The sequence below is a fragment of the Antechinus flavipes genome, chromosome 1 (assembly GCF_016432865.1).
Source record: "Antechinus flavipes isolate AdamAnt ecotype Samford, QLD, Australia chromosome 1, AdamAnt_v2, whole genome shotgun sequence".
NCBI lineage: Eukaryota > Metazoa > Chordata > Mammalia > Dasyuromorphia > Dasyuridae > Antechinus > Antechinus flavipes.
In genome coordinates, this window is record NC_067398.1 from 460284699 (window position 1) to 460311063 (window position 26365).

The window sequence follows — 26365 nt, forward strand, 5'->3', positions numbered from 1 at the left end:
TGATGGTGTCATGGCTCCTCCTGCTCCTCCTCCTCCCACCCATGAAGGTGGTGTTGAGGGAGGAGGGTCTGGAAGCACAGAGAAGATACCCCAAGGGCACATGCACAGGCTTGGCAGAAGAGAAGTAGGCTGGGAAACAGGGAAGCACCATGCCCCTTAAACTTCTCCATGAAGTCCTTATCTCCCTTCCCACCCAACTCTCCATGCCCCTCAAACCTCCTTGAGCAGCAATAAACATTATAAATCAACAAAATACTAAAAAAAAAAAAAAGACTTCCTTAGCTCTGTCCCATGTGCTGTACCTTCTGGGGTTATAGGCACCAACCCTCTGCTTGTTTTTCTCCTGATATTTCCTTATTTGACATGCCACACTAAAAGTTTTCTTTTTCTTATATGTGGGATTCCTTAAAGCCAATTTTATATCATTGTATTCAGTTAGTTTTTCTCCCATTACCTTCCACATCTCTGGCTCCAACCTTTGCTCCACAAGATCTGTGAACTCAGTGATCTGCTTCTGAATTACTAACAAACCTTGCTTCTCTACTAACCTAACTAAGCATACTTCATACTTCCCTCAGGAGTAAGGCTGTTTTGTTAGCAGTTGCCCCATTTTGGCTGAAAAACAAAAGTGACTGGATTAGCCCTTACTGATTCTTCCCACTCCCCTGTCTGTAGCTGCCTTTTGTGGATCACGGGGACTCCTCAACCAAACTCATTGATAGCATCAGTTGAGCTGCTAGGTGCCCTGCTTTCCAGGGACCTGTGTTGAACATCAAATATTGTTTCCAGACTAGCTCTCTGGATCTCAGTGCTGGCCCAAGTCCTTGGTCTTAAAAAAGGAGTGAAGAGGTGAGACTCATATGGACAGTCAAACATGGAGTCCATTTATTCCAAATTCTCTCACCCTTGTATATCCTAATGCCCTTATGTAACCAAAGCAACACTGCGCTTGAGGGACCACATATACATCTTGCGATTATATGTAGATGGCTCTCTGCTACTTGGTATTGATGAGATTAGTGGCAGTGCAGAGAGTAGGAGAATACCGTTCTGGTCAGAGCAGGTCCTTTGTGAAAGAATTCATGAACCCGAAAGGTTTAAGTGGCAAACAGGGAAGTTTAATTTATGATGAGAAGTCAGTTTTGCTAGGAGACTGAATTCCTCAGTGGCAGAGAAATAATAAAAAAGGTTTTTCACTGAGAAGAGAATGTCTTCATAGTGGACAGAAGTCCTGGTAGACAGCTGTGCCCTACTCCAGATTTCTGCAAGGATCAGGAGTATAGAAATATCCTTTATTAGGAAATCTGAGGCTTAGGTATCAGGTTGAAAAGAAAGCCAATGTCTCCAGGCCTAGATGTTTATCAGTTTCAGGTTCAGATCTCCAATTGAATGGAAATCACTTTTAAGGCTTCCTAAATAAGGATCTGGCTACCAATGCGGGGAAGGTAATTTGCCTTAGAAAAGGCCAACCAGGAGGAATGCTCTCTCTCATAGACTCTCTGGAGTCTGGGAGGCCAACAATCAGAACAGAATTTCAGAGATTTAATTTTACAGCTCAAAAGGGGACAGTTTCTTTTACAGAATTTACCCATATCAATATCACTCTGCTTCAATTACAACACAGTTGTCACCACCTCCTGACTTCTCAAGAAGATTAAGAGCCCTTAGGGAACATGGGGAGCCCAACCAGATGTTGTCAGCAGGTTCCACCTCTGGGCTGAAGGGTCTTATATACCTCACCCAGATATGATACCTCACCCACTATCTATGGCCCTCTACAATCACTAACTATTCGGCCCTCAGTTTTCTCATCTTCATAATAGGGGAGAAGACCAAATCACAACTTCTTAAAATTTTTCTACTCATGACTCTTTTTCATCTGAGAAATTTTTACATAACTCCAGGCAAATAAATATATAAAATAAGCATACAAATAAAACACTAACAATAAATCATAAAGAAATTTATTTGGAAAAATATCTTATATATATAAATTTTAATGTTAAAGATGAACACATTTGCATACTAATGAGATGAATGTATTTGTTTATTTTTATATAAAGAATTAAATCTTGGAGGAATATTGGATAACTTTTACCATTACCAAATTTCTGTAACTCCTTCACATTCAGCTATATGATCCCATACATGATCACAACCCATGGACTTTGGACTAGGTGATCCTAAGGTCACCACTAACTCTAATTCTGTGATCCATAATGACAAATATTATTCCTAGAGAATATATGAAATATTTCTTATGGTTCTTTTGGTAAACAGGATGGAAAACTATAGATGTGGAGTGTTTTCTACTTTCTTAGACTAGATTTCTATGTTTTACCTAACTGTATTAGGGAGGGCTCACTGGGAGTTGGTGGGGAAGGTGAATCCAGAAATGACTTTGACAGTAAAAACAGAAGACATAAATAAAAATTCTTTAAAAATATAACTCTATAATACTGTGAACAATTGACCAACCATGTTCTTTTCAATGGATAGCCTTTAACTTATTTTTTTAGAATATGTTTGACAAATTGCTAACAATATAATACAACTTACTTCATTTTCATTTAGACCTAGCAGGGAGTATATTTGCTAAATGTAAACATTTGGAAAGTGTACTAGCACTAAAAATAGTGTATTTTCAAAATCTCTATAAATTCTATTTTCATGCGAAATGGTCATTTTTTTTTTTGAAGCATGTGACAGTTTTGTTCTAGGAATGACTTCTAATTATAGTTAAGTATTGATTTTATTAACTCATACTTCTAGGTCATCTTTTCTCAAATATACTTAGGAGTAAGAATAATTTAATATTAACATAGTATTAGAAATGTAAACTATGTAAATTAACATGGCAATAAAGATGTAAATATGCAGTTAAAAATATCTCAGTTTCAAATATGTTTTCCACATAATCTGTCCCTGCTACATAAGCACAAATGGTCTAATGCATTGTATTTCTTACAATTACAAAACTGGGAGAGGAGACATCACATTTTACTCTTATTTGTATTAGTAAAATGGAGCTTTTTAATCAATAAAAAGAAGACACTCAAATTATATGGTAGAAAATAAAATGTCAATTATTTGTTGTTAAGAGTGAAAAGCTATTTAAGAAGAATGTTTCAGATTTGAATATCAATAAGAGATTTCAGACACAGTTAAAACAAACTTTTGGGACATAGTTACAATACACTGCACTAGAGCCTGGAATAGGCATATCTTATTCAAAGAACTTTAAAATGAAAGTAGAAGTGAATGGAGAAAGTTATGTATATACACGTATGCATACATACATCCATACATCAATACAGTAATCAAATAATGTTAGGTATTTATTTTTCCTGTGTAGGGCAAGCTGGGTGGTGTGGTGGATAGTGTGCCAAATCTGGAATCAGGAATACTCATCTTTGTGAGTTCAGATTCAACCTCAGACACTAATTATATGGTCTTGGACAAGTCATTTAATTCTGTTTGTCACAGTTTCCTCATCTGTAAAAAGAAATGGCAAACTACTCCAGTATATTTGCCATAAAAACCCCAAATAGGATCATGAAGAATCAGATATACTTAAACAATAACAGATTTTTTTTCTATGTACATGCATAAGTTGTTTAATTAGAAGCCCAAGGGAGCAAATACTGATATATTTTGAGCTTTGTGGCCCTAGGACTTAGAACAGTGCCTGGCATATAATAAGTACTTAATAGTCATTGTGATTAGTTTTGTGGAACAGTATGGAAAAGTGGATCCAGTATGACCTAGGGAAAAGAATAACAGTAAAAAGGCCAATCATTCATAGAAGAAAATGTGTAAGAACTAGGCAGTAAAAGGCAGCAGAAGCACAAAATCACAGAGTATTTAGGAGAGTCAGTAGCTATTTAGTCCAATCTATATCTGACCAGATATATCAAGGACATATCAGAAATTTTTAACCTGTGATAAGTGAATTTTTCTAAAAATGGCCCCAAAACTATATTTCAGTATAATTGCTTTTATTTTTAAATATATGTAAATTAATGTGTAATGTTCAGACTAGCTTTCTAGAGGTTCTTGAGACGGGTTTTGGTCTTAGCAGGATAGATACCACAAGAATGATCAAGAATAAAGTCTAGATTCTTTATTCTGGCTCAGTCTTGATCTTAGTTGAGGAGGCTTGAGAGCAACCATGAAGCTGGTCAAAGATAGAATGTCTCTCTTCCAGTCCTTCTTAGCTCTTATATACCCTATTACAATTACATCATTACAGCATACTGGATATGTGTGAACTAGAGAACTATTACATCACCATTCTAAGTACTAAGTATATATAAATTACATAATCATTGTCTCATTAATTCCACTGAGTTAACATCTTGTTTTAAGTATACTTCTCCAGAGTTTCAGCCCTCTACATTAATGTATACTTTTAAAAAAATTTTTGAAGGGATCCCTCTTCACCAGACTGCCTAATGGTCCATGACAAAAACAAAAAAAGTTAAACTGCCTTCCCACCTCCTTGAACTTTGTCATATCCATATCTTCATATTTTAAGACCGTTAGTTGAAGGAGAAGCTGCTCCCAGACAATGATAGAAAAGAATGAGCCCCAATAGCTCATTCCATTTTGGGACAGAACTAATTGTTAAGTAGTTCTATTTTTAAATTTATAATTTAGTGTTTTTTTTTTTTAAATCAGGCCTAAATCTACCTATCAGTCTTGCTTCTAGTAATACTATTTGGTATAATTTTAATCCTTGTTATCTTGGAACCTTTTCCATTCTATCAAGGGAGACAATAGGTATGTAGTCATACTTAAACATGTGTATATTTGTTTACACATACATATGTACACAGTCACACAATGTGTATGTATACATATCTATACACATCTATATGTATGTACAGTCACACAGTATGCATATACATACATACATTATACATGCACAATGCATGTAGGTGTGGGTATGTGTTTTAGCCAGACTGTAGAACAAAAATGGAAGAATAAGTTTAATGAGATTGGAAAGATGTTAAGGTTAAATTTTGAAGGTTTTAAAAAGCCAAACAAAATGGTTCATATTTTACTATAAAAAATAACTGTAATTAATTGAGTAGACAAGTAACATAGTCAGAATTATGACTCAGGGAAGTCACTTTTACAGCCATATAGAATGTTGTTTGGAATTAGGAGAGAGTTGAGTCAGGGAAACCAATTATGAAATAATCCAGGTGGGATTCTGAAGTAAAGTAGGTAGGTAGCTGGGTGAGTAGAATGAAGGGTTCAGATATGAAATGATGTGTAGGTAAAATCAACAGAACTTTGCAACTGGTGGACATTGAGGGAGAGTGAAAAAGTGAGAATGATGCTGAGGTTACAATCCTGGGAGCCCAGAAGAGGGATGGTGCCCTTGACAATAATAGAGAAGTTTAGTAAAGGGGAGAGCTAATGGGGGGAAATAATGAGTACTGTTTTAGATATATTAAATTCAAGATGTCTCTGAAACATTCACTTTTCAATTTCTAAGCATTTGATAAACACAGAAAAAAGACTTTGAATTTGTAGAAGTGTAAGTCATCTGCATAAAAGTGACAATTAAACCTTTGGTAGATGATGAAATTAGCAAATGTTAGAGTAGAGAGAGGAAGGACCAGGATGCACTCACAAGTAGTGAGTGTGAATGTGGAGTCCACAAAAGAGACTAAGAAAAGGGGACCAGGCAAGTGACTGGAGAACCAGGAGACAGCAGTATCGTGACAATGAAGGAACAGAGTTCTTAACCTTTTAATGAAATCTAAGGAAGCCTACAGAACTCTTCTTACAAATAATATTTTTAAATTAACAAAAGAAAATGTATTACAAAGGAAACCAATTGTATGGAAATATAGTCACCAATATTAAAACAACAACAAGTTTATAGACCCCAGTTTAGGAGAATAAAATGGTCAGCAGTATAAAGTACAGATTGAGAAGAATGAGATCTAAGAAAAGACTGTCAGATTTCATAATTAAGAGATCATTGGTAACTTTGGAGAGAGCAGTTTAAACTGAGTGATGGGATCAGAAGACAGATTGCATAGGGCTGAGGAATAAGAAATGAAGTAGAGACAATGAGTGGTAGCTTCTCAGAGTTTGGCTGAGAAAATATTTATATTATATGGATGATACTTAAGGAGAAGGAAGGGTCTCATTAAGTTTTTTGTTGGTTTTTTGTTTTTGTTTTTGTTTTTAAGAATGAAAAATATGTTACAAAGTTATAGGCAGTAGGCAATGAACTAGTAGAACCAATTTATCTCTCAGCCTTCTTGTCAAAGATAAAGATGTTCCAGTTGGTAAGAATAAAGATTAGAAGGAAATCTCCAGAATGAAAGTTTTCTTACAGACTTCAGAAAAGGAATGGAGTATCACGTAGAAGGAAATTATTTACAGCAGAGACAACTGGTAACAGGAGAGATTAGGCCTGAAAATCCAAGATTTTTTTCTGAGTTTTTCAACATCATTAACACTCTGACAAAAAATAATAAAAATATTCATCAGAATGACTTCTTCAAGAAAAGGTAGTTCCAAAACTAACCATATTTCTCTTTTTTGGGCAGATTTACTAAATTGATGTTGAAATATTCTGGCCTATTGATAAATTGCTGGGCTTGGGGTCTGGAAAATGTAGGTTTATATGCATCCTTGAAACTTATTAGCTATATCATCCAGGACAAATCACTTAAACTCTATGTACATTAGCCAATTTCTTAGTCTCACCTATCAAGTTATAGATGGCTCATTATCTTTATTGGTCGAAGAAATTAATGTATTGACAACTTCTAGTTTTGAAGATAATACTGATCCTTGTCCTCTTTATGTCTCATACCAGTTGCTCAAGATAATTCAAGAAATAAAACCTACTAGATCTTAAGCAAATAGTTGACAAAGTTTGTGAGGGTTAAAAAATGAGAAGTGTGCTAGACAATAGTATAATTGGGTGGGTTTGGAATCAGTTGGCTGGCTGGATCTAAATAGTTATTCATGGTTTAATTTTATATAGAAGAAAGTCTCCTGTGCAGTACCTAAAGTATGGATAAAAGCTTAGATTTTAGATTTATTCTCATCTTCATTAACTTTGCAAGCAGAAGAAATAGTTAATGTGTTAAATAAACATCATTATTGCTCTTAACAGAGATGAACATATAATTTAATAAAATTTAATTTAATAGTTAAATGTAAAGCCTTAGATGTAAACATCTAAAATGGTTAGTCTGGCAAAGAGAAGACTTAGAGATATGATAACTATCTTCAAATATTTGAAGGTTGCTATTGGAAGAGCGATTAGATTATGTTTTTTTGTGGGGGTCCTGAATAGCAAAAATAGGAGCAATGAGGCAAAAGATGTAGAATGGTAGACTTCAATTTGATAGAAACAGGAATACAAAATAAGTGTGAATAGATTGTTGCCTTGTACTGAGTTTCCCATTACAGGAAGTCTTGTAAGTGTAGGCTGAGTGGGTAACCCTTGTAAGGATGAAGGGGTTTTCTAAAGAACATTCTTGGCAGCCACAGACATATAGAATAAGTCAAAGTTTCTTAAACTAAGGATCATATCCCCTGAATATGGGAAGGATGATAAAAACTTGACAACAGTGAAAGATTTCTGAATGCAATAACTAAAAATTAAGTCAAAATCAAACAGGTCATGAATCTGAGGCAGCACTTTCTGGCAGCGCTTGCCCATCTTGCATCTCAAGGCTTCATTCAAGAATTGGTTCCGAACACACAACTTGAACACTTTATGCTGAGTATGCACAAACGCTGCCAAATATATCTCTGCTCAGATTCAAAACACAGTTGCTTAAAAATTTCTTAGGTAATAAGAATAGTGAGTGGAAGAAGTTTAAGAAGTCCCAAAATAGGTTATTTTATTATTATTATTACCTTTTGCTGAGGCAGTTAGGGTTAAGTGACTTGCCCAGGGTCATACAGCTAGGAAGTGTTAAGTGTCTAAGATCAGATTTGAACTCAGGTCTCCCTGACTTCAGGGCTGTACTCTACCACTGTGCCACTTAGCCACTCCTATCAACCTATACTTTAAATAAAATGTGTGCTCAAATGAATCCCATCATTTGGAATTTCTCTTTAATGATTCAGATTATAAGACAGCCATGACTGCTTATCTTGTGCAGCTCTTGCCCATGTACTCCCATAAATTCACAAGGAGTACACTCAACATGTTGGAGATGAACTTCAGGATGTGTAATAATATTCTATGACATAACAGCTGTGATAAAATATCAGTACTATAAAGATGAATTTTCTGTCTCCAGTGAAAGTTTGAAAGCATTTTTTAAAAGGAGCATTTTATGTTATACCACTTTTTTTTGTTTGTTTGAGAAGTGATTTCCAATCTATTTTCCTTCTTCATTTTGAATTCACTTTGTTGTTCATTTTATACTGGCTGTCCAAGATAAAAATGGTTGAGCTCTTTAGGTTTGTCCATGAAATTTCATCATAATATGGACAATAAGCATTCTTAAATATAAACAAAAACCATAAAAAACAAATTAAATAACAATAAACATTCCTAAATATAAACATAAATTAAAATATTTTTTGTCTTATGGAAACATTTGGAAAAGTGGTCTATCTGATAATTAGCTTATGGATTTGGGTAATGAGCTATTGACTAAAACTCAAATTTGAGCAAAAGAAACTTTTTTTTTACTAAATTGCCAAAAAGAGATGGCATCTGAATTGTTTGGGGGGAGAGGTATTACCTTGAAATTGGGGTAATAAACTGACCACTGTTCTATATTAATCTAATAACCAAAGTTAAATTATTGTTAAAGTTTAAGATACAAAGTAGCTGTAAAAACAGATCATAGGCTACCTTTTGAATATTTACTTTGTTTTCCTTTTGTAAACTCATTTCCTAAGTCCACCAGTTCCAGAAATATCATTCTAGATTTTTATTATGAGTTCTGAAGTCACTTTCTCCTTTCCCCGCCCATTCCCCCTCCCCCTTTCCTTCCACCCACATTTCCCACTAAGTTTCATCTCCTTTCAGGTAACTTCTGCTATAACTATTATCTATTTGTTCAGTGGTACCTTAGGTAGGATGCTGGGCCTGGACTCAAGAAGACATCTTCTCAGTTCAAACCTGGCTTCAAACACAAGCTGTGTGATTCTGGGCAAGTCAAATTAGCTCTTTTTGCCTCAGTTTCCTCATCTGTAAAAGATAGAGAAAGAAATGTTCTTTGCTAAGAAAACCTCAAATGGGGTCAATCCAATTCACCAGGGTGAAAACAAAGATAGCACAATTGAGAAAAATACATAAACAAGCATTGCATAAGAGACCCTGGAATTTAAACTTTATTTTGGCACAATTTTTTTTTTTCTGTAAACAAACTTACAAATCCAAACTACATTGATTAACATTTAAAAACAGATCCTTAAAATAATCTCAAGGAAACAGTCTATAATTTTGTTTTCATTTTCAAAAGTCGAACTGGTGGAGTCAGAATTCCATTTTAGAGTAACTTGAGAATAGCAGTTTCTAGCCTTGGCAAAATTTTCTTAATGACTGTGTGACCTTGGACAAATCCCATTCTCTTCAGTCTGAGTCTCAGTTCCCTAATTTGTAAAAGAAAGGGTTGGACAGATTATCGCTAATATTTCTTCCAATTCTAAATCCTATAATCCTGTAGCCTTACTATTGATATTTTAAAATGACTTATTTCCTTCTACTGGAGTCCAGACCAGCAAACCTATTAAAACTTTTTAGCCATTTTCTGATCTTCATTTTTGGATTAGTGAAGGAACTATCAATGCATGCACTTAGACTCGGAATCCTTGCAATTTCTTTAGCAAAAAGAAGACATAGAAGAGAACGTTCCCATTGAAATCAAGTTTCTCATGAATTCAAGTGGGTGGAAACCAGCGCAACAAACAGCCAGCGATTTCCAGTGAGAGGCTGGACAAAGACCCTGGAGCTGGGGCACTCCCCGTCTGGCACCGGAAGGGTAAAGAAAATCCAAGCTCCCTCCAAGCGACCCAGTTATGCAAGGGCAACGTGGGCCCCGCCAGAGGCTCTGAGGGTGGGTTGTCCGGATTGGCAGTGGCTACTGAAGGAGGAGCAGGTGATGGATTGGCCGCAAAGGCAGCGGCACCCGCCGCCCTTCTCGTCCCTAAATTTGCAGCCGCGGTTTCCTGTGACTGGACATTTTTTGCTCTGCGTCCTGCCCCTCTGAGCCAAGAACTGAGCAGCAGCCGTAGGCGCAGCAAGCATGGCTCTGGAACGGCCCCAGCAGGGTCTCAACGGGAAGTTTCTTAACGACCTCCCAGATTCCTCTCCGCTACTGCAATCTGGCATCAGCGAGCTCCGTCAGCGAGCTGAAGCGGACGAGGGCCAGAACTGGCCATTGCCCCTCACAGATGCTTTCTTGCTGAGGTTTCTCCGCGCCAGGGATTTTGACCTAGACCTGGCCTGGAAGGTAAGACACTAAAGAGACGGGCAGGGACTAGAGGAAAGTGACTTGGTCCTAGGGACAGATTTCCTCCCAGATGCTCGCTGCTGTGAAGGCGGGGTCTGAATCCTTAGACTGCCTTGGCCTGGCGAAGAGGCGGAATTTGAAATGGGTCCGGAGATAGTTATTGGGGGAAGAGTTTTCTCGGAGGGCATTTGTGGGGAAAGAATATTTATCTCTTCTGTGGAGAAATCTGATCTCTTATCTCTCTTGCAGTCCCAGGTGGAATTTTTAAGTGGCTCTTGTGTGTGTGTGTGTGTGTGTGTGTGTGTGTGTGTGTGTGTGTGTGTGTGCGTGCGCGCGCGCCACGAACTTTTTGGCAATCTGGAGAAGCCTTTTCTCAGAATAATGTTTTTAACTGAAGAAAATGCTATATTTCAGTTAGAGATTAGTAAACATAAAGACTTTTTTTTTCTTGCTCAAATACTCTCCTGAAACTTATCCACAAGTTTTATAAGAATCCCCGGTTAAGAACTCTTACTCAAGAGAGAAGACTCTTACAGTGGTTCTAGATAATGATAGCATGAGAATTTATTATTTTATTTTTATTTATTTATTTTTTTGTTCGACAGCGATGATATTGGCTCTTGAAACCGGTAATGTGCCTAGGCTGGGACTTCTTAGAAAGAGGTGTGTCTACAAGGAAATTTGGGGGAAAGCTTTATTCATTCATTCGTTTATTTATTTTAATCTTACATACAAAGTAGGAAAAGGGGGGGAAACATTGCTGTGGGCACAGCAGAAAGAGAGGATTCAAAATAGAAAGCAATAAATTTTCATTTTAAGAAAGCTTATATAATAAATATTACACTGTCGTTTTTTTCTTTGCTTCCTTGTAAGTTTTGTGAGGGATAGAAAATCCTGTCCAAAAATGACTACTCAGAGACCTCTCGAAGTAAAAAAGCAAAAAAGTTATTTATTTAATAAATTCTCATGAGAATGAGCAATTCCGCCGTGAGGAGGAAAAGAGAGAAAGCTCAAGATGGAAGGGCTAAAAAAGGGGATAAGGTATACAGTTTTTATAGGTTTCAATTACAAAGATTACATCACGAGTTGGAGAACATTAAGAGATAGGTTCCCTCCCCTCCCCCCACTCCTTAATTGGATGTTATTTGTGCCAAAAACAGCAGATTCCCTAGTTCCTGGAGGAACTGTACATCAGGCAACTAATTGTCCAGATGTTGATAACTTGAACAGCGAAAAATGTCATCATTCCAGGTTAAATACATATGTCTAAAATCTAAGTACATATTGGCTACCACTCAACATACTCACATAGGTCACAGAGACCTAGAGAAACTAAAAATACAAAAGAGGAAGTTAAACATCCTTGGAAGTTCAGCTGCTGGAAGTTCTTCACTTTATCATTACTATACACACACACAGCTCTCCCCTTCTAATATGTAAATGATTTTCCTCATATTGCCTAGGAAGAACTTATACATTGCTCAAAGTCAGTTAACAGACTTACACATTGTTTGTCAAGTTCATTATCAGAATTATCTCTTTCCAGGACCCTCTAGCCTCTTTTCTGGAGAATCGTCATCTTAATAGCATCCTCTGGATGTAATAATTTCTATAGGATCGTTGGACTATTCTTGTTATTAATATAATCATGCAGGGCAAACATAACGGTAACAATATAATACCATTGATTGCAATTAGTCCATACCATAAAAGTGGTTTCTACCAGCTACCATCAAACCAGGACCACCAACTATTAGAAAAAGGGGATTTCCACTCCTGTACAGGCACAGGAATTATTCTGCCTTTTGTAATTTCTTTTACCACTCACCCATTATCATCAATTTGCATGCAACAAGTGGACAAATTTAATTTTCTACAGACCCCTCCTTCCTCTGCTAGCAAATAATCTAAGACTAGTCAATGCCCTAAAACAGCTTCTCGTGTTTGAGGGGCTTGATCAGCTAGCAAATCAAGAGCTTGTTTTGGTTTGTTTGGTTATTTCCAGACTGCTTGTAATCTAATTAGCCTAATATATATATATATATATATATATAATATATATATATATAATATATATATATATATATATATATATATATATATATATATATAGGTGTCCTATACCCCCAGCTTCCATCCTGAGCCCATGTAGCTGGCCCATACTCTTTGTTGATTCTTTCTGGGGGCCATGTATTTCCCCATCCATTAGCATCACCTGTTTGAGTCAGAGAAGTATCTATACTAGTCGTATTCCTAATTGTTTGTCACTCTCTTCTGGAAGAAAGAAAAACTTGGGCCTTATTGTACCTATATAACAACTCTCAGTCCAATTCTTTGGGAGGTGAGTATATGCCATTTGACCACAAATCCAAGTGTCCCCTTAAAGCTAGGTTTTTCTCATGCCAGAAGATAAAAGCTCCTATTGAGTATGGGAAATATCTAACATCCCATGGGCCTAATGGTCCTCCTTTCATAGTTTTTGAATTATACTTCCAAAGTTGTTTTTCAGGCATCCAAGTGCAATTATAGTCATTTTCCCCAGTAAAATCTATTTTACTCCAGAAGTTACCAAACATTCTTCTAATAGTTCCATTACTATTTTCCCACTTCCATCCCATTACAGTACTAGCAGTACCTGGCTTTGTACTGTTTAACCTTAAACATCTCCATAAATCTCAGGATGTTTGACAAATTGGTTTCTTTCTAAATTCCTTCAAGCATTCTTCACTACCCTCTGCTACATGTTGATGAATACATTTAATCACTGACCCATCATCACAAACAATACTTGTTTTATCTATTTTTATATTTACTACAATCTATAATATCTATCTTTTCTGGCCAGCAGGTAAAAGTCCATTCGCATTTACTTTCTCCCATCCAAGGCCCTGTGCCTGCTTGATTTAAACAATGCCCTTTTGGGACAGCATTGGTTAGTTTCCACTGATGTTCCTCCTGATCTGACCAAAATCCTGTACCATCATGTACAACTGATCTATTACTCAATATCCAAGCTGGAAATAAAGGGACAGGTACCCAGGGCCACCATGTGAATTGTTCAGGTCCCCCACATATCCAGCAGTTTTTGAGATAAAATATATCAGTAATAATCTGAATCAAGTTCTGGAAACTGTTGCCATCCTTCAGTAAAGGATTAGGGATTGTTCCAACAAAGGGTAGTGTTATACATAGGGATAGAAAGCACAATCCCCTTCTGTGTATGTTTTGTTTGGCCCCCATTCTACCGAATAATAAGTCAAATTTCTGAGTTGAAGTAACACTGTCCAATAGAAAATAAAATCTAACACTGCCAGAAAAAGTCCCAGTATAGCATCCCAAATTAATACTGCTATTAAGATTCTACATGCACAATTCATCAGGTCCTTTTTAACATTTGCTTTAACTGGTCTTCTGGATTCAGCTTCAAGGTCCACACCCTTGGAGCATCCACTGGTCTTTTAATTCTGGTATGGTGAGTCCATCCTCTTTCTCTGGTATGGACTGCTGTGTCTGATGTTAGGAAGATCTGGAACGGTCCTTCCCAGCTCAGGGTCAGCTTGTCCTCCTTCCATGTCTGAACCAGGACCCAATCTCCAAGCTAGAACTTATGCACTGTGAATCCTGAGGGAAGAGTCTCAGCAATAAGCCCTATTAGTTATAAAGTTTTCAGATGTTGCAGTACAGACATGACATATTTCTTTAAAAACAAATCCTTGGTTTCAAATATTGGATCCAAGGAAAAATTTTGAATCCCTTTTGGATAAGGGTGACCATGCAACAATTCATAAGTTGATAATACCACATTCCTCCGAGGTTTTGTTCTAATTCTGAATAAGGCAAGGGGAAGGCACTTAGTACAGAACAATTGTGTTTCAGCCAATTTAGTCAGTTGATGTTTAATTTCCTTATCCATCCTTTCCACTTTACCTGATGAGGGCAGATGCCATGGGGTATGTAAGTCCCAGGATATTTCTAGAGCTCAGGCCACAGATTGGAGGATTTTAACTGTGAAATGGGTGCGTTGGTCCAAATCTACCTGCTCCACCAACCCATACCCTGGAATGGTATGTTCAAGGAGGACTTTTACGATTGATGAGGCAGTTGCCTAGGCAAGGGGGAAGGCTTCCACCCATGAGGTCAGATGGTCCACTAAGACCAACAGGTATTTGAGATGCCCTGATACCAGAGGGCCTTCCTCCTTTCTGGACTTGTCATTGGGCCACTCTATTATCCTCTGACAAACAGGACACCCGCTGGCCAGTTGCCTGCTATTGTGTACAAGCCAGTACCACAAACTTAGTCAGCACCACGTCACACAGGCCTTGGACACCCCAATGACTTCTCTGATGTAAATGTGGGAGTACATGTCTCATACCTGCTGTGGTTAGTACCTCTCTGCCATTGGGTAGGAACCAATGTCCCTCTTTATCCTCCTAAGCGTCAAGACTTTGGATTTCCTGCTTCTTTTCTGGGGTAAGGGAAGGTAGAGGCATTTGAGGCAGAAATGCCAGAATTAGCACCATCATCTCCTCCGTGCTTACATATTCCTCTCTTCCAATCCATTTCGCCTCCTCATCCATAAAGCAGTTTCCTCTTGTCTCAAATGAATCTCCTCTTTGGTGCCCCTGAACATGAATCACTGCAACATTTTTAGGTAACATAAGATTAGTTGAAATTTCAGTGACCAATGCCCTGTGTGCCAATCCTTTACCTTTACTGTTTTGATTCTTTCCCTCAAGTAATTTACAGGATCTAATTTCTTTTTCCCTTCACTTATACAATGACTTAAATATTTTACCTCACATTTCACAAATTGCAATTTGTCTTAAGAAATTCTCAGTCCCTGTGTCCCTAAATAATTTAACAAACTGATAGTGACTTGGACAAGGTCACTCTTTTTCCTCCCTGCCACTAGAGGATTATCTATGTATTGTAAGACTTTTAACAATAAGAAATTTATCCCAGAATGCTCACACAATTCTTATATACCCAAATAAGTGTTCCATAAATTGAATATTATATCAATCATTTTGCTTTTTTTTAAAATACCCAATATGTAGAAAAATCCCAAACTATATATTGTCCATAACAAAAACAGTTTCAAAAGGACAGAGGCAAAAACTATTATCCTTGGAGTCCCTTTAAATAATTGGCATCAATACAGTTAATTAAAACTTCCTATTTTTAAATAAAAGACCCTGAAAAGTTCTTTAAAACATCAATTAAACTTTTTTTGAAGTAACCCTTTCAAACTATATATCACATTTCTGATCATATTCTTTAAACACAAAAACCATTATGTATCTAAAGAAACAAATGTTCAATCAATTAACATCTTGTAAGAGGAGTGTGTCCCTTTAAATTAGTTTGCTTTCTTCAGCCAAAAGCGGCTGCAGCTTTCCAATGCTGCTCTCCTCCTGCAAAAACACATCCCGTTTCATAGCCATCTCTCTGTGACTCTTCTGTCTAGATGCTCCATTTAAACTATTAATTGCTTTTGTAAATCAATCTCTCTTTTCCCTTGTCTTTAAATCACTTTTTTAAAAAAAACTTTAAATTTTAAGATTCACAATTAATTTTGAACCAAATTTCATAAAACTTATAATATAGTTTACAAATTACCTAATACTTTTAAAAAGCAATATACCATTTAAGTAGGGAGATACAAATATGACCCCCCCCAAGGTAAACTACTGGCATTTTGTTTAATAACAATAATTTTGAATTTCAATTTGAAGTCCAATCAAATAATAAAAAAAGACAAGTTTTTCTCTTCAGTTGTAAAGGCCACAATATTCAAACAATTCTTAAGATTTTTACCCAGAATAAATCTAACATGTGCAAGGCAACAGTAAAATTATTGCCCCCAATTTCAATTTTATTTCAATTTCAAAATTATAGTACCTCTTTAAAATATAGTACATTCCCCAAACTCTTAAGCAAATGTTGCAGACAAACAATTACCCAGTTGTCTTCTTAAACTTTCTATTCTCTAATTCCATGAAAGCAAACTTGCTAATAATGATTTTTCTTTCTTCTCCTGGCACAATTTTTTAGAAACACCCTTAGTTTTCCCACAGGTCCAGCAAGTCAGAAAGCCCCCGTATTCAGCTATTTACCTCTCTATTTTTATTCCTCCCTTCCAAGATCTGCAGTTTCTTGTTTCCAACATACCAATTTAAAATTATTTTAAAATTAACCCATACTTTAGTTCGTGAGATTTCCTGAAATCTATCTAGATAGTCCATTCAAACTTCTTTTCTTTAGTAAGCCAGGAAAGAGTTAAGCACCAAATCCTTGCTTTACCTTAAACATTTTTAAAATTTTTTTTTCCTTCTCTCCCTCCTCCCCTTTTTCCCCACAAAGCTGAAGCTGTTACCTAGAGGTAGAGGGAGAGAGAAAAAGATTTTTCAAACTTCTTTTTCTTACCTAACCCACTGCCTGCAACACAGAGGCTGAATTCTTTTCTCTTATAAGCTTGCTAACTTTTAACACAGAATGCAAAGCAGGCAAGCATACACACACAGACAGGCATAGAGCTCTGTTTTTCTTGAATTTCCTAGCTAACGTGCTGACATAAATCTTTGGACTGCTTCTGCCCCATTTTTGCAACTTGGTCTCAAACCAAATTGTCAGTGGAAGTCCTTTGTTATCCTCATGCCTGCAGTCACCCGAGAGAGCCTCCTTAGAAAGTCCTTTACCGTTGGGGTCAATATCAGTCCACCAAAGCAATTTTTAGGAGCGCTAGTCCCTCCGGTCTCCCTTGACCCAGCCAATAGACTCCAGACTTTCCAAGCTCACCTCGAGAACATGTGTTTTCTTTTCAGACTGCCCGCTGGCTGGTCAGGACTCTATTTCTCCTTTTCGTCTTCAATTCTTCTTTTCACTGAGTATCTCTGCCTCGGGTCGTTTGTCAGAGAGGGAGGGAGGCTACACACTCAGAGCCAGATACCACGGAAAAACTAGCCGTTCTGGTGTGCTGCCGACTCCCCCAAAGACTCATCCCACACCGAGCCCCTGAAACTGTAAGGGATAGAAAATCCTATCCAAAAATGACTACTCAGAGACCTCTCCAAGTAAAAAGCAGAAAAGTTGTTTATTTAATAAATTCTCATGAGAATGAGCAATTCCACCATGAGGAGGGAAAGAAAGAAAGAAAGCTCAGGGTAGAAGGGTTAAAGAGGGGGATAAGGTATACAGTTTTTATAGGTTTTAGTTGCAAAGGATTATATCATGAGTTGGAGAACATTAAGAGATACGTGCTCCCCCCACCCCCCCACCCCTTAATTGGATGTTATTCGTGCTAAAAAACAGCAGATTCCTTAGTTCTGGGAGGAACCATACATCAGGCAACTAATTGTCCAGATGTTGATAACTTGAACAGTGATAAATGTCATCATTGGAGGTTAAATATATATGTCTAAAATCTAAGTACATATTGGCTACCACTCAACATACCCACATAGGCCACAGAGACCAAGAGAAACTAAAAATACGGAAGAAGTTAAACTTCCTTGGAAGTTCAGCTGCTCGAAGTTCTTCACTTTATCTTTACTACACACACACACAGTTTGTTCTCTGCTGTGCTATTTATACTTTATTCTTTTGTTCCCTTCCTTCCTCTTCTCCAAGAAGGAGACAATTATGCCTTGTATACAATTAAGCTTACAATTGTATGTATAATTATATGCAATTAAGTATATAATTGAATATAATTATATACAATTAAATGTATGTACAAATACATATGAACTTATACATACAAACGTATGTACATGCACATATACATCTAGATTTACACACATATATAGAGAGATATCCATAATCATATACATATATACACATATACATTCATATGCATTTACTTAAGACTATACTAACTTTTTTGTATTCTGTTTGCATCCTCCTTCATAAGTTCAAGTCCTGACATATTTTTCTAACTTCACCAACTTACACCACAGCGATATTTCAACTGTAGGCTGGCTGGTTATTTTAAGTAATCTAAAGCATTACTGTTTTATGGCTGGCAAATAGGGTGTACTTTTTTCTCTTTTGTTTGAATCTATGTTAGCTTTAACTTTAACATGATTATTACCCCTGCCTTTTTTACATAATAAATTTTATTCTGATCTTTATCTTTATGTCTTTTATTTCCTATCCCTGATAACTCTTGTTTTACTTCTACCCACCAACTTGCTCTCCTAATTTTTAAGCTATACTCCTACCATCCTTTATTCTCCCTGCCACCCTTTCTCCTTAGCCTCTTGTTTCTATCTGAATTTAGACAACTTTCATAGCCTTCTAATTATATATATTGTTCCCTCTTTACCCCATTCTCATTAATCTACACATCCTTCTATCCTCCCTACTCTAACTTTATCCTATTTCTTCACCCTCATATTTCTTTATATATTTATATATAGTCTGGAAATTCATTGAATATATTTTCCCCAATTTAAGATTATGTTTAACTTTGCCGGGTATAATATTTTTGGCTACAACCCCAGTTCTTTTGCTCTTTGAGATGTAGTGTTCCAAGACAGACAGTCTTTTAATGTGTGATTCTAATTGTGGCCTTGGTATATTTGAATTGTTTTTTTCTTGGTGCTTGTAATATTTTCTCCTTCATCTGGGGATTTGGGAATTTAGCTACAATATTCCCATAAGTTTTCCTTATAGGATTTCAGATTGTGATTAGTGTTTTGTTTTGTTTTTTTTTTTCCTATTTTGACTTTCCCCTCTTGTTTTTAATACTTAAGGACAATTTTCTTTAATAATTTCTTGTATTATTGCAACAAAATTTTTTTTTATTGTAGCTTAAAAGTAGTCTGACTTTTTATATTTTCTCTTTTTGATATGTTATCCAGATCAGTTATTTTTCTTATGAGAATCTCACATTATCTTCTATTTTTTCATTTTTTCATTTTGTTTTATTATTTCTTGGTCTCTTATAACTTTTCTGGCTTTCCCTTGCCCAGTTCTAATTTTAAAGGAGTCATTTTCTTCCTTAAGATTCTGAATCTCCTTTTTGTTGATAGATTTTCTTTTCATAATCATTTTTTAATTGTTCTTGGGTTTTAAAAATTTTTCCCTCATTTTTTTGAAAGTCTTTTTTTGAGTTCTTTTATGAATTCTTTTGGGGCAGGTAATCATTTGACATTGCTCTTTGGATAGGAAAGGCTTTTTCTGCTTCAGTATCCTCCTCCTATGACAACTCTAGTCTTCTCCATTCTCATAATAACTTTCTATTGTTAGGTTCTTTCTCTTCCTGCTCATTTAAATTTTTTTGTTTATATCGATTTGTGCTTGCAGTCATCTCTAGTTCTAGGGTGCCTCAGGTCCTCCTTTAATTCTCCCCTCTGGCCCAGAACTGAAACCAAGAACTCCCTTCTCCTGTATGTCCATAACCATCAGTGCCTTGTGCTACTGCTTCTGCACTTCCAGGGCCACATCTCAGCATCACAGCTAGACCTTGAATCCCTTATTGGCAGAGGTTCCCTTACTTTTTTCCCACATAGACACCCAACTCCCTATACTGTCCAGAAGGTAAAAATTCTTGTGGCTGGGGATAATGGCTATCTCCCATCCCTGTTAGCCCCAGAGTTTGTGGCTTCCTGTTTTAGTAGACCTAGCCTGGAGGTATTTACAGGTATTATCATACACAATCTCTATTCTGGCATTTTTTCTGGTTGCCCCATCTTAATACTGTTCTGTCCAAATTCTTGTTTATTTTTACCCCCTACATTCACCCTGAGGTGCTATTTTGTCTTCTTTGGGGGTGATCTGGAGAGCTTGAACTTTTCTGATCTACTCTTGTTTTCCTAGAGTCCTCTTAGAGAAAATTTTCTCACATCTTAGGAGAGAAAAAGTAAATACTTGAGTTTTATCTTGTATAGTTATAGCAAAGCATCGAATTTCAAATTAAAAGTTGGCAGAAGGTTGTGATATAAATTTAAGAGAGAGCAGAGTTTTGAAAAGGCCCATTACTTTTACCATACTTTCTTTTTTCTTTTTTTTTTTTTTAAACAAATGGCTAAAAATAGGAAAAGTGAATCAAGTGCTGGAGGGCTCAAATCATTATTGCTGTTTGTCTTTCTTTTTCAAAGAGGACAATGACATCAGGAAAATGAAGCAATGACTTTCAAGTGAATTGGATTTAAGTGAGGGATAGTAGTGCAAGTCATGGACTTAGTTTCTCCCTTGTAGTCATCTGGGTCTAGTGGCAAGATAGAGATCAGGTCTCCTGGAGGTGGCTTAAGATTCAATGGGAAATCTTGGCCTTTTTAAGCTAATATCTTTAACAGGTCTCACTTAGACTGAGACAAGGCTCATTCATTGATTAAAGCTAGGTAAGAAATGAGGCAAAGAATAGCCTCTTTTACCTAGTTCTCAATCTAGGAGGGGAAGATTTTCAGAATTTCTGGCAAAACAGAAATAGTTTCTGTTTTTATTTACTCTGAGCCATCAGAGTCCAAACTGTGACCAAAGTTGGGCTTAGGCTGGGACCTATTGGGTCAATCAATGAAAGTCAGAATGATCTGGGTTTAAGGCATGGTCCTTAAGAAAAAATCTAGCCTGAACACCCCAAGATATCTTTCTAGGTTTCATCAATAAATATTTACATTCCTTTAGGCAAAGCACCCACAAATAAGGTAAATTATGTGAACAGAGAAAGGAGAAGAAGAGGTAATTGTAAATGTGAGTCTGTGCCTTTAAAAAAGGTCACTCGTTTATTTATATGTTTATATGTATCTATGTGTATATGTATAATAGGGGTGATCCAGGGAAATCCCAAATTCCTGATAGACCAGGCCTAAGAAATTAGATTGTTATAGAAGAGAGTCTGAAGAGAGAAGAGAAAGAGAACAGAAGACTAGTAACACATTTTTGGCAAACAGGACTATAATAGTGTATAGTGTAGTGAAAAGTAACTAACACAAAAGACCGAGAAAGTTAGGAGAACAGGAGAATATATTGTCTCTAAAGCCAAGGGAGAAAAAGATATGCATGAAGAAATAGTTGTCAAGGGATGGGAATAAGCATTTATATAGCATCTATCATGGCACTATGCTAAGCATTTTCCCTAAATATCTCATATTATCCTCAAATCAACCTTTCAAGGGAGGTGTTATTCTTATCCCCACTTTATAGTTTTGGAAATTGAGGCAGACAGAGATCAAGGACTTTTTTAGGATTATACATAGCTAATATTTGTCTAAGTATATATTTGAACTCAGATCTTCCTGCCTCCTGGACTGGCACTCTATGCACTATTAAATCACTGGCTAACAAAAAAAAAATCAAAAACAAAAACATAAAAATCCAACAATCTTAAGTATTCTAGAAAGGCCAAAGAGGATGGGGGGAGGGGATTGGTGATTAAGGTTTAAGAACTGGTGAGTTAACTGTTCATTAATGACTTTTGAAAAAGCAAATTTAATGGAATGGAATGGAAGGGGTTAAAGCCTGGTTGAGTAAAGATAAGCAGTATGTTGATTGTGAAGATATTGAAGGACATAATACAGGCAACTTTATGAAGATATTTGTTTGTGAAGAGGAGGAGAGAGATGAAATAATAGATGAGACAGAAGAGGTAATTGAAGGCTTAAAAAAAAAATTAGGATTAGAGATATCCAAGCAAAAGAAGGAGCCAATTGAGAGAGATTGATTAAAGATGTATGAAAAAGAAAAGATGGCTCTTGGAACCACATATCAGCAGAAGATGACATCAAAGTATGGGCAGATCATCTGATCATAGACTTTGAACTGGGAGGATCCTCAAAGGTCTTTTAAATAACTGTTATGAAGAAACTGGGGCTCAGAAGGGATAAATAATAACTTGTCTAAGGTCATATACATAGTAAGTGGCAGTACCAGGATTTAAATATGTGGGATCATTCCATGTCCTTTTGGCATGCATTTATATATATATTACAAGCTCATTAATCTACATTTCTAGGTGATCATAAAGAAAAATTATAGGACAGGAAATAGTAACATGAAGGAAGACTTTCCTTGCCTACAACTTCAACAACAAAAAAGATTATGTCATTTGTTTCCATGCAAATACAGGGTAAGGAATAGATTTAAAGGACATCTAGTTGATGCCTTCCCTTTCAGCCCCCTTCCATTTTACAAAGGAAGAAAAGCAAAGCCCAGAGTAATTAAATGAGTTGATCAACATTAAATTAATAGCAAATAGTGGACCTGGAATTTTAAATCCAGGTTCTGACTCCAAATAACTGGAACACCAAACCTGGAGTCAGGAAGACTTATCTTTGTGAATTCCAAACTTTGTCAGTTCACTTACTAGCTCTGTGATCCTGGATAAGTCATTTAATTCTTTTTGCCTCAGTTTCCTCATCTGTAAAAGCTGGAGACATGTCAAACCATTCCAATATCCTTGTCCAGAAAACTCCAAATGAAGTCACAAAGAGTCTTACACAACTAAAATACCTCAACAACAAAAATCTCCATGTTACATGGAGTTTCTACATGATTTATTTCATGAATACAAAGATAGGGATAAAAATGGGACATGAGAATACAGTTGTTATTGTACCATATCTTCCAGGAAGCAATTGGTTAATTTGAAGCAAATAGTGTTGCAAATAAAATTGGAAATGAATCAAGGTTTTTGAATGGCTTTCTTTCCTTTCCTGTGAAGGAGAGGAAAAGGGAAAGGGTGAAAGTTTGAAAACAATTTTGTTTTTCTTTTCATTTCCCTATACCTCTTAGTAAGTAATAAGAACATGTTGATTGCTTGAAGATTTTTTAAGTATTAGCTAAATTAAAATATCACTTATTGAACTGATAAAGTTTTATTATAATTAAGTATTCTTCACCACAATTTGAAACAAATTTTATAAAGGATACATAGAAAGCATCTGCTAACCATTATTTACATAGCCCCTCCCAAGCATGATGATTAATCCTTTCCCTGCTTTTTTTCCCAGCAAACAACTCTAGTTTCTTCAATGCTTTCCCATAGAACTTAATTATTCCTCTTTAGCTAAAAATCTTTTATTTAAATAAATTAGACTTTTTGTTATATTTGAGTGATTTTACAGTAAAGTATGGGAATATCCTTCTTTACAAAGGATAAATAACTAAAACAAAATGACATTTTAAGTAACTGTTCACTGATTTTTCATTGTAGCAAAGAGGCTTCACAATAAGGGACATTCATGCAGTGCCAATATTTCTCCTGCTTTGTGCCTGTTCACTGAATTATTTGAAAGTTGCTCAGTAGTGGTTAATAATTTAGTTGTGTGAACTAGAACTTTATATCTATCATTACTAAAAAAAAGAAAACATATTCCAAACTAGGCTTTTCCATGTGCATAAAGTACCAGCAACGGCATATTCTACGCATTTAATAGTTTGGGAAAAGATTAAAGTACTCTGACTTTCTTTCTAATTCTGTATTAAATCTCTTGGTCACTCTTTTGTCCAGTCTCCACTTTTCACTTTGAAAAATTAAAGGATGTTATATGATAAAGTGGATTTACCTTGTAACAAAGCAGACTGAATTTCTACCTAAAAACAAATGTTATAATTGGAGATTATATCCTTGAAAAAGTATTCTATTTCAAGCTGAGACAATTGAGAAGATTAAGGCCATTTGACAGGAGCTCCTTTATCTTCCCTCCTCCATTCTTCTTAACTTGACATCTCTCTCTTGAAACCTCAAAGGATAAGACAAATGTTGTTGATCCATCTATTCATCTAGGCTATTCCTGATTGTTGTTTATCCTTCATTTTTGATGGGGACTAGTGATGTCTTACGTGTGAATTGAGCAGAGTTGCACAAAACCATCAGTCTTGCTCTGTCTTCCAGAGCCATCAAAGTCCAGCAGCAGGATAAGTCAGGACAGTTGGCAGTAGCCCTGGATACAGTGGATGACCTTGGCATCTTCAGTGTCTGACTAAACGCTAAAAATTCCATGGTACTCACTTCAGCTGCCTTCAGGGTTGCTGGAACAGAGTGTCCCCATCCTCCCATTCTACCAAGAGGAGTCTTCATCTACTTGGGATAGACAACCCCCCCATCTCACCGAGGAGTCTGAGGCTGGCCTCTCTCCCTCAATCTGGTTTAGCCTGTTTGCTGAGCTGGCTCCCGAGTCTGCTACAGTTTCTTGGAAGTTGAGTTGAGTGCCAAATAGATACTAAAAATGGATAAACAGTCCTGAAAAAGACTTGGCAAGCCCTCATACCAGAGGTGCTAGTTCTCCCTGAATACCCCTGGCTGTACCTTACATCTCCAGAGAAGAAATGGGAACCTATTTTATTTCTGCTCCATAAGAAGGACAGCTAGGCAGAACACTGGATAGCACTTGAGGGCTGCAATTAAGAAGACTCATCTTCCTGACTTTCAAATTCAACCTTACTAGCTATATGGCCCTGGGTCAGTCACTTAACCCCTGTTTCTTCATCTGTAAAATGAGCAGGAGAAGGAATAGCAAACCACTCTAATATCTTTGTCAAGAAAGTCCTAAATGGGATCAGAAAGAGTTGAACATAACTGAACACCACAAGAAATATATATATAACATTTGTGCTGACTTAGGGAATAACTTTTTATACAAAGCACTTCATGCTATGGTGCTCCAAAGAAGCTGCCAGATACATAATGTCTTGAAAGATGTCATTATCCCCCCTCATTACTCAGAGTTTCACAGCATCATTATACAATATATTAACTCATTTAACTTGCATAATTTGGGACTATGGATAATTTCTCATTAAATGGAATACTGTGATTTAAAAACTTTTCTTGAGAGTAGCATCTGTTTTATTTTTTAATCCCAAATACTGTATCTGGCACATAGTAGATGCTTAATCAATGCTAATCAATTGATGTTAATTGATTTTTTTAATTGACAGAACCCATGCCAGGGTAATTTTTTTTACAACATTATCCCTTACACTCACTTCTGTTCTGAATTTTCCTCTCTCTTCCTTCACCCCCTCCCTCAGAAGGCAAGCAGTCCTATACATGTTGAATATGTCACCGTATCACCTAGATATAATATATGTGTGCAGAACTGAACAGTTCTTTTGTTGCATAGAAAGAATTGGATTCAGAAGGTAAAAAATAACCTGGGAAGAAAAACAAAAATGCAAAAAGTTTACATTCATTTTCCAGTGTTCTTTCTCTGGGTGTAGCTGCTTCTGTCCATCCTTGATCAATTGAAACTGAGTTCGAGCTCTTTGTCAAAGAAATAAACTTCCATTAGAATACATCCTCATACAGTATCGTTGTTGAGGTATATAATGATTTCCTGATTCTGCTCATTTCACTTAACATTAGTTCATGTAAGTCTCTCCAAGCCTCTGTATTTATCCTGCTAGTCATTTCTTACAGAACAATAATATTCCATAACATTCATATACCACAATTTACCCAACCATTCTCCAATTAATGGGCATCCATTCATTTTCCAGTTTCTGGCCACTATAAACAGTGCTGCCACAAACATTTTGACACATGCAGATCCCTTTCCCTTCTTTAGTATCAAAGGGTGGATCAAAGGGTGTGCACAGTTTGATAACTTTTTGAGCATAGTTCCAAATTGCTCTCCAGAATGGCTGGATGTATTCACAATTCCATCAATAATGTATTAGTGTCCCTGTTTTCCCACATCCTCTTCCGCATTACCTTTTCCTGTCATTCTAGCCAATCTGACAGGTGTATAGTGGTATCTCAGAGTTGTCTTAATTTGTATTTCTCAGATTAATAATGATTTGGAACATATTTTCATATGGCTAGAAATAGTTTCAATTTCTTCATCTGAGAATTGTCTGTTCGTATCCTTTAACCATTTATCAAGTGGAGAATGGCTTGATTTCTTATAAATTAGAGTCAATTCTCTATATATTTTGGAGATGAGGCCTTTTTCAGAACC

At 36.3% G+C, this 26365-nt stretch overlaps 1 protein-coding gene across 1 annotated transcript in view; it reads left to right on the plus strand.

Moving 5' to 3' along the window:
- The first annotated feature begins 5957 nt into the window (after positions 1-5957).
- TTPA (alpha tocopherol transfer protein) overlaps positions 5958-26365 on the plus strand; it is a 54894-nt gene continuing 34486 nt past the window's right edge. Inside the window, exons 1-2 of the mRNA XM_051970131.1 lie at positions 5958-6536; positions 9832-10457. Of these exons, the coding sequence (XP_051826091.1) occupies positions 10251-10457 (207 nt within the window). The 5' untranslated portion in view covers positions 5958-6536; positions 9832-10250. The remainder of the gene's footprint in view (positions 6537-9831; positions 10458-26365) is intronic.